Below are 20,597 nucleotides of genomic sequence, written 5' to 3' on the forward strand. Positions count from 1 at the left end.
GGTACCTATAAATTCGTCTTTGGCAGTGTAAGTTCTTGTGCGTAAGAGTAATTTGTGTGTATGGTGCACCTCTGCGTTAGATTTTACTTAATTCATTTTTACTGTTGACTAAACCTTATGGCTATGCTAGATCATTTATATGGGTCATTTTATTGTTGACTAATCCGAATGACTTCGTTTCTCTTTTCGTGCAATATGTGACTCGTGTTACTACTTCTTCTGAGGAAAAATCTGTCGAAACCTAGGTAAAGGTTTGAATTAGCTTTCGACGTGCGGTTGGTGGTTGGCTGTATAACTGCCACCGCAACCGTAAATAAACTTAAAGTGTGTTGTAAAGAGAGACCAAGTTGATCCATGTAGAGAACATAATCAATCACTGAAATCCTTCACTGACGGTCATCACATTTTAGTATGTAGCTAACTCCGGAAGCAGTCACGTTTGCGGATAATTGGAGTTAGAATAGTAATTTGCATCGTGTAAGTGGAACAACACATTATAGACTGAAAGGCGTATATATATATATATATATATATATATATATATATATATGAGAGGAAACTAAATCGGTTAACTGACTGAGCAATGAAAGAGAATGCCTTATATCTGAGAAAAAGATGTGATATTTTCATCACTTTTTGACGTAACATAACGTGTTAGTATATTGCATACGGAGTGTGCTCCTAGTGTGCTGACGGCGTTATTTTTCTTCTGTTACAGGTGAGTGCCGAGTTTAGCGGCTGACATGGAGCGTGTCGGTATACTGTTGGGTGAGTTCGTTTTCCAGCAGGACCTAACAAGATTTCTTCCTGTATTCCATATCTCATTCACCATCCATTATCTTCTTCTTCTTTATGTATGTCTTATGACATGTTTCGAATGAATGCTGTCCATTGTGTCCTGTTCTGAGCTATATGTGTCGTCCATTTCTAATGTCATCCACTTTACAAATTCATCCCTTTCTCTTTCCCGCTCAATGTATGCCCCAGCGAAGATTTTTTTTCATCTTTCTGATCACTTCCCGTAATATTCTTTCTTCCACTGTTTATTCCATTAGTTCTTCAGTCTTAATTCGTAAGTTTGTCAGCCCGCTTAATCTTAAGAATTTTTTACCACAGTTCAAAACTTTCTACATATATTTCTTACGCGATTTTATTTGTTCTGTTCTTGTTCGTTCAAGAATATGCCAACTGGATCGTTCTTCTTGGCTGTTTATCACTTTCGTCTTCCTTTGATGTATCATCAGTCCGCACACAAAACTAATGGGTCTGTAGTCTTTGCATTATTTTGTGGCACTTTTTAGGTAAAGGCACTAAAATATTAAATACATCTTCAGGCCCAACTTCTGTCACAAATTTTGTTCACTACTTCAGTCAGCATGACTGGAGGTAAGACATTCAAAGCCTCAGATGTTATTGTCTCAGCAGAGCTCGTTTCCACATATCATACGCTAGCATAATTTTCCGCTGCCACTTGGGATACACGAATAATGCCTTAACCTGGAGAAAAGTCAGAACATAAATAAATGTAATGTATTACGCATGAATAAGCGGGCACAACAGGTTAGCGTATGATTACATGATTGTGTAATAATGGCTGGAAATCGTTACATTCATTAACATATTGGGAGTGTGCGTACAGACCGATCTAATCTGGAATAACTGCACTTACCTGCTGGTGGTAGGAAAGGCAGATACCAGACTGAGATCCGTTGGAAGAATCTTCAGCGACTATTGTTCACCTTTAATGAGATGAATTACGCAAGTGTCGTTCGACTTACATTTCACGATAGTTCGTCAATGTAAGACCCTTGCCAGAAAAAGCCCTTTTTCACGTGGAGTTTCATTGTGCTCACTTTAATTCCAAGTCTTGTGGCACGCTTCCTGCCCGAGTTGCAAGGTGAACACATCATTGAAACACCAACTTAGAACATGCTTCCCTTCAGGGTGATTGAGGACCAGAGCGGGCGGCAACCAGAACACTTCCCAGACAATAAGCTTTCTTCTCCCGCCTGATTAAAATCTAAAAGACTTGGTTACTCTTTAACAAACCATCCACGAAACTACCTATTACATTAGTTAAAGAAAACTTGCTGTGCTTCGTTTCATTGACCCACACACTTTGTCAGAAAACGGTCCTCCAAAATGAATTCGCTGGTGCTTGACTTGTTCCTCACCAAACATGGAAGGGCGAGGAATGAAATGGTCAACCCACAGACTTCAACTCCTCCCGGCGAAGTCAGGTGGCAGGTGGCGGCAATCACGTTGCAATTCGCATGAGGAGCACTTTACCCTGTCAGTGAGCAGGATTGGAGGTTCGTTTGTTAAATACAGAATGTTTCAAAAAGGACTGCAACTTTTAAAATTCATAAAAATTTATTGAAAGAAGATAGAGCTGGTGTAGTGTAATTTTGTAGGGCAACACATCAAGGTTCTTTACCTTACAGTAAAGAGTGGTATGTGGCTTCCGTTGGTTATCCTGCACACATCCCATCGGAAGTAAATTTCTTCCCAAACTAGCTGTAGCATTGCAGGTGTAACCATCTCATTGTTGGCGTAGAGAAGCCGGTAGAGGAGCTACAATCACGGTATCATTGATGAATACCAATAAAAAAGAGTTGTCAGGTCTGGGGAACGTGGGGGCATGCAAGTGGCGCATAAGAGCCGATCCATTGACCTGGAAAGCGGTCACTGAGAAAATCCCGGACTACAGCCAGGTTGTAGGATGGTGTACCATCTTGCAGGAAGTAAACATTTCGTTCTTGGCCATCCTCATCGATCTGTGGTATCAAAAATTGTTGCAACATATCCAGGTACACTATCCCGTTGATGGTTCTTACGGAAAAAAGGCGCCGTACACTTTTTCCTTGCTCAGTGCGCAAAAGACGTTCAGGTTAGGGCTATCACAAACATGATGCAATGTTTGATGTTGATTTTCACTGCCTCAAATCCTACAGTAGTCTGTGTTAACCTTCGATTCTTCAAACCAAAACACAAAACTAGCACGCTCGGATCCAGTGAAGGCAGCCATCTTTAACGCAACTGCCGCTAGCGCTACTTACGATGCGATTCGGTACTAGGGAACTACGGGAGACAAAAATCGATGATTAACCTACAAATTGACACAACAATCACCGCTGTATGTGCAATGAAATAATTTACATCAATTTTTCAGAGTGGTAAAGTCCTTTTTGAAACACCCTGTACTTTAAATGAATTTTATCCATAGTGGATGCTGTCGAACTCCGTGACTGTTCCTTTATGGGGTTGTAGAAAAACATTCGCTATCAGTCACAGTAAAAGGTTATTTATTCGTCACACGACCGGTTTCGGGCTTGCGCCCATCTTCAGGTGTTTATACATTCATTTACATGTTTGTACTGTTGGAGATCACTGTATAAATACAAAAAAAATTATTTGCTGGTGACTACACAAATGCAAGTGGGACAATTGTGAGTGGTAAGGCAGCATTTGACGAAAAGATATCTGTACTTACAAAAAGATGAGGCACCATTATTACAGTTACGCTGTGATGCTAGTTTTGCCACTTTGTTACACATGGTCAATTTGACGTCCATATATCAGGTATAGCTCCATATTACACTATTATGATGTGCACTCGTGAAATACACTATATTTACATACAAACATGTGGGTTGTGGTCAAAGAACTTAGATGTATCAGATGTAAAAATGTTGCTCACACAGAAACTCGTAGGTTCTGGTCAAAGAACTTCGTCACAGGAAGTGCAAAGGTGTTACATATATAGAAATTTAAAAAAGATATTATAGACTGCGACGTTTCTTGACACACATTATGAAATTTTTTGGTTCACATTTTTGATGGAAAACTCAGATCTACGAAGTACAATGTTGTTATATATATGCGAAATTACTCAAAGCTATTACAAATTTAAAAAATGACAGCTAGAACTGTTTTGAGCCACACTGTTGTCAGAAAGCTTACATCTAATTTTTTTATTTTTTTTGTTTGTAATAGCTTTGAGTAATTTCATATATATAACATTTTACTTCCTAGATCAAAAATGTGAACCAAAAAATTTCATAATGCGTGTCAAGAAACGTCGCAGTCTACAAATATGCAACACCTTTGCACTTCCTGTGGCGAAGTTCTTTGACCAGAACTTAAGAGTTTCTCTCTGAGCAACATCTTTACATCTGCTACATCTAAGTTCTTTGACCACAGCCCACATATTTGTATGTGAATATAGTGTATTTCACGAGTGCACATCATAATAGTGTAATATGGAGCTATACCCGATATATGGACGTGAAATTGACCATAAGTGTAACTAAGTGGCAAAACTAGCATCACAGCATAACTGTAATAATGGTGCTTCATCTTTTTGTAAGTACAGATATATTTTCGTCAAATGCTGCCTTACAACTCACAATTGTCCCACTTGTATGTGTGTAGTCACCAGCAAACAATTTTTTTGATTTTATACAGTGATCTCAAACTCTACAAACATGTAAATGAATGTATAAACACCTGAAGATGGGCGCAAGCCCGAAACCGGTCGTGTGACGAATAAACAACCTTTTATTGTGACTGGTAGCGGATATTTTTCTACAACCCTGTACTTTATCGTCCAGTGTCATACGCACTTGGTTCAGGTGTAATGGGACCTTGTCGCCACACTGCAGTGTTTTATTCTTCTTGATGATTGATTACGCAAACGGCAGCCGTACGCGGTGTCACAAGCAGTAGGAAGCTAGGAAGAGGGGCGCATGCCGGCAAGAAACAACTCGGACTGCTGAGTGGGAGCGTAGAACGCTTTTTCGCCAGCAATTAGGTGGCTGTCTGCTGTCTGCTGAGTCTGGCGGCGCGAGACGGCGGGGCTGCGGCGCAGAATTCGTGGAAGGAAGCGAAAGAGCTGCGGTAGGCCGCGCCGGAAGCGACTATCGCGGCTGCGGCGATAACCGTGGCAGGCTGCCTCGTCCAGGGCCCCTGCTCTCACGCGTCGACAACGCCCCGGTTGTCCGGCGCCAGTATCCAGTTCCCCGTCTGACGAGGGGGCGGTTTTCCTCACAGTAAATCCGAAGCACATTGCCGGGACATCAGTTTCCTAAAGCAATCCGACGCCACTCTCACAAGGGAACATCCCCATCGCATCCCACTCAGATTTAGTTAGAAGTTGGCACAGTGGATAGGCCTTGAAAAACTGAACACAGATCAATCGAGAAAACAGGAAGAAGTTGTGTGGAACTATGAAAAAATAAGCAAAATATACAAACTGAGTAGTGCATGCGCAAGATAGGCAACTTCAAGGAGAGTTTAAGCGCAGGGGTGCCGTGGTCCCGTGGTTAGCGTGAGCAGCTGCGGAACGAGAGGTCCTTGGTTCAACTCTTCCCTCGAGTGAAAAGTTTAATTTTTTATTTTCGGATAATTTTAGTGTGGGAGTAGACGTGATTACCATTCCTCCAGGTTGTACACCTCTTGTGCAACCGTTAGATGTGTTTGGTTTTCGGCAGGTGAAATACTTTGTGAAAAGATTCTATGATTTGAGAAGCTGCACAGGTACACAGAGCAGTATTGTTTACGTGATCGTGTGTCAATTATCAAAGTTCAGGCACTCACACATAATCAACTTCGCTCTCCAAAATTCCAGGACATGTTCAGATTTTGTTGGACATATGCAGGATTTGACGGTCTACACACGGATAAATTTGAAAACGTTAAAAACATGTGTTTTGACGGAGCACAGGGAAAACTGTGCGACTGTGAAACTGTTGCATTTATTTGTTGCAGTTTATGTGACACTCTCTTATGTTTTCATCACTTTTTTGGGAGTGATTATCACATCCATAAGAAAATCTAAATCGGGCAAGGTAAAAGAATCTTTTTACCCATCCGCCAAGTGTACAAGTTAGGTGGGTCGACAACATATTCCTGTCATGTGACGCACATGCCGTCACCAGTGTCGCATAGAATATATCAGACGTGTTTTCCTGTGGAGGAATCGGTTGACCTATGACCTTGCGATCAAATGTTTTCGGTTCCCATTGGAGAGGCACGTCCTTTCGTCTACTAATAGTACGGTTTTGCGGTGCCCTGGGTGTTGTGTGCTGTCCTTAGGTTAGTTAGGTTTAAGTAGTTCTAAGTTCTAGGGGACTGATGACCATAGATGTTAAGTCCCATAGTGCTCAGAGCCATTTTTTTTGCGGTGCCGTCGCAAAACACAGACACTAAACTTATTACAGTGAACAGAAACGCCAATGAACGAACGGACAGGTCATAACTGTGCGAAAATAAACTTTTCACTCGAGAGAAGACTTGAACCAAGGACCTCCCGTTCTGCAGCTGCTCACGCCTACCACGTGACCACGGCGCTCCTGAGCTCACACTATCCTTGATGTTGCTTCTCTTGCGCATGGACTACTCAGTTTGTGTATTTTATTTTTTTCATAGTTCTACACAACTTCTTCCCGTTTTCTCGATTGATCTGTGTTCAGTTTTTAAAGGCCTATCCACTGTGCCAACTTATAACTAAATCTGAGGGGGGTGCGATGGGGAGGTTCCCTTGTCAGAAACACTCGAAAATATCGCCTTGGAAAATGAGGACAACTTACTCCTTTGTTAACATACAATGAAGCGCCAAAGAAACTGGTATAGGCGTGCGTATTCAAATACAGAGATACGTAAACAGGACGAATCCGCCACTGCGGTCTGCAAAGCTTATGTAACGCAAGTGTCTGGCGCAGTTGTTAGATCGGTTACTTCTGCCACAATGGCGGGTTATCAGGATTTAAGTGAGTTTGAACGTGGTGCTATAGTCGGCGCACGAGCGACCCATTCAACGAAACATCGTCGATGCGGGCTTTCGGAATCGAAAGCCCACTCGTGTACCCTTGATGATTGCACGGCACAAAGGTCTACGCCTCGCTAGGGTCTGTCAACACCGACATTGGACTGTTGATGACTGGAAACGTGTTGCTTGGCCGGACGAGTCTCGTTTCTAATTGTATCGAGCGGATAGAAGTGTACGGGGATGGAGACAACCTCATGACTTCATGCACCCTGCTTGTCAGCAGGGAACTGTTCAAGCTGGTGGAGGCTCTGTAATGCTGTGGGGCGTGTGCAGTTGGAGCGATACGGGACCCTGATAGTCCAGATAAGACTCTGGCAGGTGGCACATTCGTAAGCATCCTGTCTGATCACCTGCATCCATTCGTGTCCATTGTGAATTCCGATGGACTTTGCAATTCCAGCAGGACAATGCGACACCCCACACGTCCTGAATTGCTATAGAGTGGCTCCAGGAAAACTCTTCTAAGTTGGAACACTTCCGCTGTCCACCAAACACCCCCACACATGAACGTTGTTGAGCGTATCTGAGATGCCTTGCAACGTGCGGTTCAGAAGAGATCTCCACCCCCCTCGTTCTCTTCTGGATTTATGGACAACCCTGCAGGATTCAACGTGTCAGTTTCCTCCAGCACTACTTCAGACATTAGTCGAGTCCGTGCCACGTCGTGGTTCAAATGGCTCTGAGCACTTTGGGACTTAACTTCTGAGATCATCAGTCCCCTAGGACTTAGAACTACTTAAACCTCACTAACCTAAAGACATCACACACATCCATGCCCGAGGCAGGATTCGAACCTGCGACCGTAGCGGTCGCGCGGTTACAGACTGTATGCCACGTCGTGTTGCAGCACTTCTGTGTGCAAGTGCTCGCGGGGCCCCTACACGATATTAAGTAGGTGTGACAGTTTCTTCGGCTCTTCAGTGTAGTTCCCGGTAGCTGAGTGCGTACGATGGAAGGCTAGTAATGACGAATTGGGTTGTTCGAGTCTCATTTGTAGGAAATTTTGTTCATTTGCATTCCACATAAGTTAACAAGTAGTCCTGTTAATTAGCAGGTACTGAATCATATTTTTAATAGAAAAATATTGTTATATTTTTAATTAGTAATAGCATGAAAATGCGAGTATTCACAATAATTGAAACAGTTGGTAAGAAAATACAAAACATCAAATGGAAAATAAAATACTTTCTAGAAAATGAATGCTACTGGAGAGATAGTCCGGTCTCTGCAAGACGCGTTCGTTCAGTCTTTCTTTATCAGGACATGTTCCAGCATTTTTGGTGCTCGCTTCTGTGGCATTTTTTATTTTTCAGTCGTACACGTTACTAAAAAGTTACTCTCTGTTAGTAGCTGTATTACTACTGCGTTTCCACAGTCTGGCATGATCTCGGAATGAAATATTCCACTCGGCAGCGGAGAGTGCGCTGATACGAGAAGAGGTACTGGCAGAAGTAGAAGTCTGAGGACGAGGCGCGAGTCGTTCCGGGTAGCTCAATCGGTAGAGCACTTGTTCGCGAAAGGCAAAGGTGTCGAGTTCGAGTCTCTGTCCGGCACATAGTTTTAATCTCCCGGCAACTGGCATGATTTTTAATTTTGAACTTTGTTTCCCGTTGTTTTCAAGGTGTTAAGATTCTTGAGAGAGTTCTTTTTCCCCATGGCGTGATCCCTCGCGAAACCATATCGAAAAATCCAGTGACGCCCTCGCACAGATATTTCGCAGTGTTTCTAGTATGCCGTCGACCGCGCCATTTCGCACATATCACGGCTGAGCGTCCAGTGAGCAAAACGTGCCTAGAGCAAGAGTGTCTCTCGTCAAGTGTGATGTGCGTGCTGCCATTCGGTATCGCAAGGTGGCGAGTTTCGCCTGACCCAATGCCGCCCACATTACACGACTGTCAGGCGTACGACACTGCTCAGCCGCACGCCGTCTTTCGCCCTCCGCTTTTCATCTGTTTGTCATATGAACCGCTAGATCGTTACACACGCATTTTTATTTAACCAGCTCCATACCAAAATTTCTTCACAGACTGAAAATAAATGGAAATCAGACTATAGAATCATAAAACATGATACGTCGTAAAAATATGCGGTAGTTATAAAGCTATTTTAAATACATCAGAATGTGTTGTATGACGTATGCGACCATATGGCTGATGCTGATAGCTCGCTAATAACCGTCGCAAGATGTTGGTTAAACTTCTTTTTTTACAGTCGTGAGCGCAAGGACAATCTACAGCCGTAATGTAAAAATATGTAAACATACCAATGTAGGATGTACAAATGATACATACCAAAATAGAAATGACTTCATTCAGATGCTCCACGGTGCAGGTTTTATGGCTCTAGCAGCACGTTTTCCTGTTATGGGCATTTGCATCGCTGATGAAGGGCTTCGGCATTTCAGATCGCCCTAAAATTTCCAGCTTATATTCCGGGTGATCAAAAAGTCAGTATAAATTTGAAAACTTAATAAACCACAGAATAATGTAGATAGAGGGGTAAAAATTGACACAAATACTTGGCGTTGCATTAGAACAAAAAAAAAAAAGAAACAAAACCTATTTGCTAGACGCGTGAAAGATCTCTTGCGCGCGTCGTTTGGTGATGATCGTGTGCTCAGCCGCCACTTTCGTCATGCTTGGCCTCCCAGGTCCCCAGACCTCAGTCCGTGCGATTATTGGCTTTGGGGTTACTTGAAGTCGCAAGTGTATCGTGATCGACCGACATCTCTAGGGATGCTGAAAGACAACATCCGACGCCAATGCCTCACCATTACACCGTACATGCTTCACAGTGCTGTTCACAACATTATTCCTCGACTACAGCTATTGTGGAGGAATGATGGGGGAGATATTGAGCATTTCCTGTAAAGAACCTCATCGTTGCTTTGTCTTACTTTGTTATGCTAATTAGTGCTATTCTGATCAGATGAAGCGCCATCTGTCGGACATTTTTTGAACTTCAGTATTTTTTTTTGTTCTAATAAAACCCCATATCATTCCAAGCATGTGTGTCAATTTGTACCTCTCTATCTACATTACTCCGTGATTTATTCAGTTTTCAAATTTCTACTGACTTTCTGATCACCCGGTAGATCCCTTCGTGTCTTGGTTCGCGAATGCAACATTCATTTCTCCAGTGACCTTTGTGGTTGTCGTCCCCGCACTTTTCACCTCAGTCCTTTTCAGTGACTTGCTGCCACGATCACTTAACATCCATTGTCGTTCACTTAGCGGATGTTCTTTCTTTCCCTGTGTGCCGCATCCTTGAAACACCATACACTTGGGCTACCTTCGTTATACAAGGACCCAGCATAAGAGTGCCAACAGCACCTCCGCGTCCAAATTCACGTAGTCCCACCATAATTCACTCACGCCTACACAGAACACTCTTGTGAGGACACAGTGTTCGTGGTCAGCGAAAACAGCTACACCTGCATCTGCGTCCTTGTTCGAGCGTGCGTTTCTCGTACTGATTGCATATTTTTTGTTCAGTCCCTGTAATCAGGGTCCGTGATGAGTCTGCAGTAGTTTCAGCTGTCGGTGACGTCACACAGGGGAGGGAGTATGTTCAGCCTCTGAGCCGTTGGACTGAGCATTCGGTCACGTGTGGCCGGGTCCCGGCAGGCACGTGAGGTTTGTGTCACGCGGCGCCAGTGTGCAACCTTGGCCTTGTGTGAGGTAGCGCGCTACCTGTTGACGCTCGGGATGCGTTTCCCAGCGGAAACTTACCCACTCACCTTGCAGCGCGCACCTCTGCCCCCATACAAAGGCATCTCCTGTTAATAATAGACTCACCGCGGTAATAGCTGAACCAAACTGTCTCGTCTTGGCGTTACAACCTCACAGTGTTGGGGAGAAAAAAGAATGGACGTGGCCTTGTGCTCATGTTGTTCTCGTTGAAGATAAGCGGGTTAATGAGCATTTGTCGCGTCATTGATTAGCCCTTGAGTGTGATATCTCTATGCTAACTATTGCGTTTTCGTACGTAAACTTCTTAACTTCAGATGCTGAAGTTACCACTGTGGCGATGCAGGGACTACCTCCTCTTCATTGCTCGGTGTGTCAACACTTTCCAGCGTACGAGTCAGTACGGAAAATTGTTGCTTGTTTCTACAGCCACTCATGTTTAATCACGGGTGGCAATGTCACGCCTCCATCCCCTTCTTAAAAAAAACTATATCTTGGGTTCAACGAATACAAAATGTAAGTAAAACTTAGTGCAGCGCATATTCTCGTATATGACGCTGTGAGAATTAATGAAAAAACTGAAGACAGAACATGTTTCATGAAACCCGTTGCCGATCAAGGTTCGTGTAAGGAACAAATAAGTGTTCATCAAGCCCGAGTCAAACATTTGAATCCCCCAGCCCTGCCTCTCCAACCGTCCGGAGTGGCCGAGCGGTTCTAGGCGCTACAGTCTGGAACCGCGCGACCGCTACGGTCGCAGGTTCGAATCCTGCCTCGAGCATGGACGTGTGTGATGTCCTTAGGTTAGTTAGGTTTAATTAGTTCTAAGTTCTAGGGGACTGATGACCTCATAAGTTAAGTCCCATAATGCTCAGAGCCATTTTTGAACCTGTCTCCCCCTTAAAAAAAGCTGAGTGTTTTTGCGAAATTATCCGGCTGCTTGTCGATACTGGCTAAGGTCGCTGGGTTGGGTCATTTCGCTTTTACGATAAAGAGCTTCCAAAATCGGTATGTTGTGCATCTCCACGGAATAGTTCCGGTTCTAGAGTAGGAAATGTATGTCATGTGTCCACTCCTTTTGTGTTTCTATCCGTAATGACTTCAGTGTGGAAAGGACGAACTTTGTAGAATCCCCCCCCTCTCTCTCTCTCTCTCTCTCTCTCTCTCTGTGTGCGTGAGAGTCCATGAACAAGTTTTTCTCGTGGAAAAGATAACCGCGTAGCATTGGCAAAATTTTATGACAATTCTGAGCCATGAAAAGAACCCTAAGAAAACATGCTTTAAAAGCTTCAAGCTGTGAAACTTACTATGATGTAATACAGAATAGAATCTCATTTAGTTACGGCGTGTTAGCAGTTCGCAGATAGTACAGATACATTCAGGAGAAGGTTAGGGGCAATAAATTTAAATTGCATTCACTACCGTTCAAAGTAGGTGCAAGTTTTTTTATTTCCTAAAATCCATGGAGAAAAAGGACTCTGAAACAAGGGAGAACATAACCGCATTGGACGGTGATTTGCATGCAAGTGTCCAGCCGCAGAACTCCGGTCACCGTACGAAACTCTTGCGGAGAGAAAACATTTAGCACCAGGGAGAGTGTAGGTATTCTCGTACAGGTAACCTCCGGCATACAGTACAATTCAGTGCAAGCGGCAGTTGTTGGCGCCCTAGCCCTGGCCTTGTATGCTCTGGCCCGCAGCTGTTATCTGCCGGCCTCCATCTGACTTGTTCACCCCCCCCCCCCCCCTACGAGCCACCTGTTGCGGGTACGTACTTGGCGACGGGGGTGCCGGCCTGCGAGTGCATGATCTGCATTGCAAATGAGTGCCGCGCATGCGCAGAACGCGAACCTTCGCCTCTGGCAGGGTGGCGCTGGCTTCAGCGTCGCGTGCCTGCCGGATGTGTGGTTTGTTTTGTTTTGCTTCTTGCAGCTCTGACCTTTTGTTCTATTCAGCGGCGACACGCTGCACGCGGATGTTTTGCCACACACACACACACACACACACACACAGGAGTTCGCTTGGCGGCTGGTCTTTCAACGACAATCATCTAAATTGCCCTCGCAAGATAATTAGAAAGCAAACGCGAACGGCCTAAATTACGAGATAAAGTTGCTAACTTAATAGAAATTTAGTGGCAGCAGAGCGACGTATTTGCGTAATTCGTTACTCCCACCTATCGTCGTCGTCGTCGCTGCTGCAGCTGCTGATACAGTGATCTACAGTCCGAAAAGAGGTTTGAAACGACTGTCCTCGCCGATAATTTACGTGCAAGCCCAATCAGTGTTCATCTCTGGTCTTCGTCTACGGTTTTGAACCCCCCCCCCCCCCCCCACACACACACACACAAAAGCTTCTTTTGTCTCGTTGTTAGAACTATTTATCGTCCCCACATTTCGCTTCTGTAGGACTGACTCCGAACAATTTTACCTTCAGAAAAGACCTCCTAACACTTAATACATGAAAACAAACTGCTCTTTTTCAGAAATTTGTTTCTTGTTGTGGCCAGTCCGTATTTAATATTCTCTCTACTTCTTAATCATCAGTCAATTTGCTGCCAGATAATAAAACCCGTCTACTTTCAGTGTTATTTCCTAATCTGATTTCCTCAGTGTCGCCTGATTTAATTCGAATACATTCTGTTACCTTTTATTTAGTTTGATGTTTTATATTACATCTTTCCAAGATGCTGTATGTTCGGTTCCTCTGCTTCTCAAAGCCTTTTGCTGTCTTGCTGAATCAGTGTCTTCGCAGACTGCAAAATAGTTATTTGTTGTTCTTGAACTGGTAATTCTCTTTCCGAATTTCCCCTTGGTTTCCCTCACTACTTGCTCCTCGTACAGACCGAATAACACACACTGTAAGAACCCCCCCCCCTCTCTCTCTCTCTCTCTCTCTCTCTCTCTCTCTCTCTCTCTCTAGTGATACAGCGATCCTGGGAACTACAATGTCGGCCCGGACAAGCAGAATTTTTCAGCCTGTCTTTATGCTGATCTTCGCCTCTATGATGTGAAGATAAGACGTGAATGACACGTGGGCCGGATTCCACGTTAAACTGCAGGCCCTCTTTCCGTGATTGGATAACCGGAACAGACAAGTCGTCGAATGGGCGTTCAGTTGAAAGAACTTGGGGAACAGGCGGCTAAAGAACCCTCTTGATGCACTCGCACCCAATCCTACGAATTTCTTGAGGGTATTTCATGTGGAGGTACAGTGTTTCGTACAGGACAGGTAAAACGAACGCTACAGTTCGTTACGTTTTCTCCTGCTTTTGATCTCAGTGACACAGTATTTTTATAAGACAGGATGAAAGCCGTGCCGTGCCGTTTTGTGGTCGGTAACTGCCTACAGTTTTAGGCCACGAGATATCAACCGTTTCGCTGTTATTAAAGGACACAAAGCCTTGCGGGAACCACGTTCTCTATCAAAATTCTCTGTTGTGAAAAACTGAAAGACGAGATGGATAAAATAACATATTAATAAGCTGTTTCTAGGCGCTCAGTCCGGAACAGTGCGACTGCTACGGTCGCAGGTTCGAATCCTGCCTCGGGCATGGATGTATGTGATGTCCTTAGGTTAGGTAGGTTTAAGTAGTTCTTGGTTCTAGGTGACTGATGACCACAGATGTTAAGTCCCACAGTGCTCAGAGCCACTTGAACCATTAATACGCCGTGGTAATTAATATTGTGTGGGAGCATGTTGCCAGAAGCCTCCAAACAGTGGATAGTTAGTTGGACGTAACATGTGTTCAGCTTGACTAACGCCACGTGCGGCTGGCTCGGCAACAGAAGGTAGTTGAATAAACGGGAAAAAGACAGCACGTACTAGTCAGTGGCTACGATGCACTGTCGTGATGGTGTTGATTACAACAAGGTTCGGAGATATGCTTTGGATAACTTCACACGGCGAAGAACAACTGAGATACTGGTAGAAGGCCGAAGTGTGATGAGAGTAGTCGAGGAGTTTGTTGTCGCTCACAGCATTGTTTGATGTGCACGGGTAGCGTTCCGAACCAAAGGCACTGCTCTCCGGAGAGGGGGGTGGGGGGGGGGGGGGGTCGGCCACGGTTAACTACAGCAGGCAGATGACCGTTACATTGCGCGACAGGCAAGAACGAATCCACGTTACCTTCCGCAATACACCATAATAGTTCTCTTTCTATGCATATTCAAAATTACATCGCACTATGTTGTGCGAAAGTTGCTTTCGCCCCGACGCTTTGCACACGTGGGTAGTGGGGTGCGTGCACTGAAGAAAAAAGTGTCTTTCAGTTGCAGCACATCCCTCGTTTACTTCCGCGGAACGTTTCAGTGCTAAGCTAACAAGCGTTGTATATCGGTGCACTCCTACTCATGATCATCCTTCAGTCGGAGGAAAAAAAAAGTTTCGACATCTGCGTTGGGAGGCAGGCGCATCAGCTACGTAATAAAATTAATGTGCATCTTTTTTCGATATCTTGAACCGTTCAGTAAAGCAAGTCGTACGCGACTCGCCCTGTATACGTCCCATAATTGTGCAGGTTTCTTCGTTTTTCGTGATGGGGCAGTGACGTGTGTGCTGGATGCGAGTTGCCTTGGTCTCGTGTGCGGACGTCGTCTGTGAAAGTGAGAGTCTTGTTGTGCCGCAAGCCGCTTGCTCTCTGCGTACCACGCTCGGGGTTTTTCCGAGAAACAGTCTCCACTCACAGTGTTGACACTGTACCAGCCTGTGTGTGTGTGTGTGTGTGTGTGTGTGTGTGTGTGTGTGTGTGTGTGTGTGTAGTTTCTTCTTTCGCAGGTGTTGCGCAAATGTGTTCACTCGATCGCTCGCTCTTCCTCCTGCTGTGTCCGCTTCTCCGCTGCGGCTGCTGTGGACTTTGATATTCGCAGCTAACACCGGATGAGATCCAGTGACCATGAGGGAGGGAGGGTCGGACCTAGTTAGACTTGCGACGCGTGTTACTTTTTGTAGTGTGTGATCAGAGCTATGGCGGTACAGTTTAATGGGATGCTCGGTCGTACCGCGAATTGGCTCGCTGTGGATTTATTAGCTGCAGTCCTCTTTCACCCATTTAGTTCTCGCTCGCTGCGCTGAGTGGAGTAAAAAAAAAGGTGGTGCTCGTAAAACAGTATTCACTGAAGTCGTAGCCACTAGCTTGTGTGTGGTGTAACACTGCTGAAACGTTTTTTGGGAAAAGTATGACCCGTATTAATCATCGCTTTTGTACGCAACGAGAAATGAACATGTATTGTAGTCGTTCTGGTTTGCGATTTAGAATGTAGGATTGTAGCTCTGACTGCTATAATTGAATATATTGGAAACTTTTGTTATAGATTGGTTTTTGTTTCTTCTATATTTTTCCTCGTGTGTTTTCATTTTAGGCCTAATGTTGTAATAGATGATGATTTTATGTCTGACATTACATGATGCCGCGTCGCGTAAATTAGTTCTAATGCTTGATATATTTAGGTGGAGAGGATGCACTAATTTAATCGTGTGTGTGCATGTTTCTTCTGAGGAATGTCTATTTAAAATAAGCCTTCCGTGTCAGAAACGCATATTGAATAATTCGCAGTACATCACTTGGGATGGCAGTATTTGTGATTCACAAGTTTTGTCTCTGCAGACGTGATGTCCACTGTATTGCTGTATTGTTCCGGCATTCGATCTGCCTCAATTTGGGAGTCTCCACAGTAATTTGCTGTGCTCGTTTTCCACAACCTTTTGTAGCTTATACTCCAACCAGTTCATCACCGGTAGATGGTAGTTCTGGCGTCAGTTATGGCGCAACATCGTGCCTCTGCCTGTACTCAGCCAGAGCAGTCCAAGACTGGATGATGATTATCTTTCTAGCCAAGGGTGGAAGCAATACTGGAGCGGCCAAGTTTGTGAACTGTTCGCACGCCGGTTTGGTTGAAGTATACCGTGCATGGCAAAATGACTGTATCCAGAACCGGGGCCGAGGCAACTGTTGTGCAGTATGCGCTACGGTCGCGGGTTCGAATCCTGCCTCGGGCATGGATGTGTGTGATGTCCTTAGGTTAGTTAGGTTTAAGTAGTACTATGTCTAGAGAACTGATGACCGCAGCAGTTAAGTCCCATAGTGCTCAGAGCCGTTTGAACCATTTTTTGGTGCAGTACGTTCCGTAGTTGACAGGGGTGAACGACGGCTGCGGAGATCTTTCAGGGCGAATAGACGTGCAACCGACGAGCAGCTGAACACCCGGATGAACCGAGTGGCCACCAACAGCGTCTCGTCAACGGCCGTTAAGCGTACGTGGCTGCTTATGGGACTCCGCAGCTGGTGCCTAGTTCGTGCACCTACGCTGACGACTGATGTTCATCGGCGACGAAGGCTGAATCCGCCCCCTCCCAGTGCCGCAACTGGACATCCACTGAGTGGCGACAAGTTGCCTTTTTGGGTGAATCACTTTGTATGTCGTCGGACTGGAAAGCAAACATGCTGCAACAATCGCCTGATGGTCCAGTCTGGAAGAGGGAGCGTTGTGGGCTGCGGTATGTTTTCGTGGAATTGTCAGGGTGATGTCATTCTGGAAGGCAGCGTGGATCAGCATAACTATATCTCCTATCCTAGGAGGCCACGTCCACCGGTACGTGCAATTTGTTATTCCTCTGCACAATAGCATCTTCCATCAGGACAATGCAACACGTCGCAGTTTACGTGAGTAGTTAGAAGAGCGCAGGGACAAGTTTACCGTATTCGCGTGACCAACAGACTCCTCGGATTTGAACCCAGCCGAGAATCTGAGGGACCACCTCGATCGGGCCATTTCGCACCAAGCACAGCAGATCCCTGCATTGAAGTCGGTGTACGAGCTAGAATCTTAGTGACGTGCTGCACGTCTCGCAACGTCCGCGCTGCCGAATATTGTAATTCAGGATTTTGACGGGTGTTCATTTTAATGTGACGAGGGTGTATAGTTGTCCTTTTTGTGTCTTCTGTAAAAGTAATATTTATATACTACTCGGTGACCATGCAGCTCGTTAGAATGAAATTACAATGAAATGAACACCCTTAGGTGCTTACAGGCGTTGACATACGTCAACGGGGACAGATCAAAATGTGTGCCCCGACTGGAACTCGAACCCGGGATCTCCTGCTTACGTGGCAGACGCTCTATCCATCTGAGCCACCGAGGACACAAAGGATAGCGCGACTGCAGGGCTTTATATCTGGCACGCCTCGCGCGAAACCCACATTCTCAACGTATTGTCCCGCACTACATTCGTAGCGCCCCCGCCCATTATGCAGCTAAGGGTGTTCATTTAATTGTAAAGAAATTTTTGTGTTGGCGACATTCAGCTGCCGAAAGCTGATTCATAACCAAATAAATATGCTCTAGAACATTAGAAAACTATTTCCTATTTGATGTATGTATATATTGTCGAAGTAGTATCCAGAAGTTTCACTTCGCCTGGGCCTCTTCTGTCGTACGCTGGTTGGCGTTGCTGTTACTAATGCGGACGCCTGTGGTTCGATTCTCGATTTTTCGGCGTGGAAAGCGACCAAATGCGAAACCGCCTGAATAAAAACAGTAGCGAAATTGACAGGCTTTAAACGGAGAAACATGGAAAGCCCTGCAGCTACCACCAGTGTTTTTGTGAACCGTTCACGTAAATCGCAGGTATCGAAATGTGTACCACCCCCCCCCCCCCCCCCTCCAGTCCCTTTTCCCAAACACAGTAGTTGTGAACGCGATGTTGCGTGGTCAGGCGCGGGGGCAGTTAGTAGTCGTCTTATTTTCGTGGCACGCTGTGACGCACTTGAGGCGCAGCCTGCTAAAGCTGGAAGTTCTCGCGCCGGCGCAGTGGAGCAGAGAAGGCGGTGGACAGATAACGGCCTATAGTGTGTCGTGGCGCGCGCCTTGCATAAGGCAGTGTTTGTCAGTCTCGTCTCAGTGTGCCGTCAAGTGTGGTCGTGTCAGCTGGAACGTGGACCGTGGGCAGCCGCCATGTGTCTCTCGCAGTGCCCCTGCACGCACATCTGCCAGTTGCGCCTGGCTGGTGCGCCGTCGCCGCTCATACTGGTATGTTAACTCTCATCGTCGTAGTTGCTTCTCACAGTAGGTGCTCGGCATGTTGGCTCTAGTCGATAGAGACTCGAGTGTGGCATTGGAACTTATATTCTATCTCGCATTAGGTGTACATCGATCGTCCATCTTCGGGTGTCTCGCACTTCTCAGTTTCTCAGAAAAATAGATACAGCTAGGCTGAACATCCGAAAGTGCAACATAATCACGCCGAGATCATACGATGTATTAAATCCTTCACATATTTCTTCATGTGTACGGGTTTTCGAAACTGTCGATTCCCATATCATTGGGGATGCATAACTGTTGGAAGGGCAGACAGGGACACTGAAGTATAACGGCGTTGTGACCGTGCTTTGGAAACCATTTGGGTATTAGCATGAAGTGAAATGCTTCAGTGAAAAAGGATGGCAGAGCGGGATTTGAGTAAAACCTGCGTAGTGGACCCCCTTGAACTCCTGTAGTTTACGCACGTAATATGCCTAGAATTGTCGTCGAAGACTTGTCCCTTTAGGCTTCCCAAATTTATTTTTCAGTTTGTATTTATGGCGAAAACTGCGCTAATGTTGCGAGAACATAGACATTGAACAACTAATCAGTCTTTGAGCTAATCTTTTATTTGGAATACACATTGTTTGCCATCTCATAACCAAACTATCATTTTCCTACCCAGAGTGAACTTGAGGGCTACGCCACAGAGAAGTCTGCCACCACAACCACAATTTCAGGGGGATGAAATCTCTCACTAGCTTGCTTCTGAACCCAGCTCTGCGGAATGCGAGGTGCGTACAGTAGTCTCCCTTCGTGAATAAATTCATGAAATCTGTAGTCATAATGTACCGCACTGCGACCTGTATACACGTTACTAGCCTCTCGTAGTTTAATGGTGAGGCCTTGTTCAAGAATCTGATTATAGCTTATCACATGTCATGGGGACACTGAACGTACTAGAGTTCATCACGGGATAAATAAGACTCGGAAGAAACACACTTTGGTTACTGTGTTTCTCTCAGCAGAGACAATGGAAAATGCAGGTCATTCCAAAGTGCTAAATGACGTATGAACAAATAAATTCATGTGTGATGATAGGACTTGTCCATGTGACAGCAAACAGGTAATCGATAAAACTGTGATTAATGCTGAGTATTATCCTGTAATAAGGATAAGTAATTACGTAGTGTCACATTGGCAGCACTGCCTATCTTTTCCTTGAACTGGTTTCTGACGGATGGTATGTTCGTTCACTAGTAGACGTTACGTTTGCACTTCCAATTTTTAGAAATTTTTGCATGTTGTACACACCGTCACCCTACACCATTTTAAAAGATGTTAATACAGTCTTTTTACACGACGTAAGAACACCACGGCTTCAGTCCGCAGCTCGTGGTCGTGCGGTAGCGTTCTCGCTTCCCACGCCCGGGTTCCCGGGTTCGATTCCCGGCGGGGTCAGGGATTTTCTCTGCGTCGTGATGACTGGGTGTTGTGTGACGTCCTTAGGTTAGTTAGGTTTAAGTAGTTCCAAGTTCTAGGGGACTGATGACCATAGATGTTAAGTCCCATAGTGCTCAGAGCCATTTGAACCATTTTTTGGACACCACGGCATTGTCTTGTTGTAACTTTCCAACAATCGAAAAATGTACAGGAAACAATGTAATCCATCCAACACGTATGGCAAGGTCGAAATTGGCTTGCCGGATTATAACAATTGAAGTTCTGCTTTTATTGCGTCATTATTCCAGAGTGTAGAGTTGTATGCAGCGAAGTCATCTTGTACTCTTCGTTATAAATGCTTAAGTCTTCTGGGTTTGATATCCAGTTACTGAACGTTTTCCTGTCGATTGTGGTCTTACAGAAAATGCTGTAGGCTACAAGTATTAAATTTTTTTTTTTTTCGCAGTGCACGATATTTAAATCTTAAGATAGCACTTACCTTTTCCAGTCTGCTGTCCCATGGCGATGCGTATTAAAACTAATTGATCAGTTAAATCTCAGAATACGGAGGCGAGACGACCAATATTTCGTTATAAGATCCTAGATATGTGTGCTTCAA

The 20,597-nt window shown here is 45.0% G+C and overlaps 1 protein-coding gene across 2 annotated transcripts in view; it reads left to right on the forward strand.

The window, feature by feature from the left end:
• Positions 1 to 20,597, forward strand: part of LOC124717331 (mRNA decay activator protein ZFP36L1) — a 174,484-nt gene that overhangs the window by 117,232 nt on the left and 36,655 nt on the right. Inside the window, exon 1 of one of the 2 annotated variants that reach the window (XM_047244163.1) lies at positions 18,386 to 18,544. The exons of the other annotated variant lie outside the window; for it this stretch is intronic. Within the exon in view, the coding sequence (XP_047100119.1) occupies positions 18,470 to 18,544 (75 nt within the window). The 5' untranslated portion in view covers positions 18,386 to 18,469. Of the gene's footprint in view, positions 1 to 18,385; positions 18,545 to 20,597 lie in introns of those variants that run through there. 2 annotated transcript variants of the gene reach the window in all.

This window comes from Schistocerca piceifrons, chromosome 9 (genome assembly GCF_021461385.2).
Source record: "Schistocerca piceifrons isolate TAMUIC-IGC-003096 chromosome 9, iqSchPice1.1, whole genome shotgun sequence".
NCBI lineage: Eukaryota > Metazoa > Arthropoda > Insecta > Orthoptera > Acrididae > Schistocerca > Schistocerca piceifrons.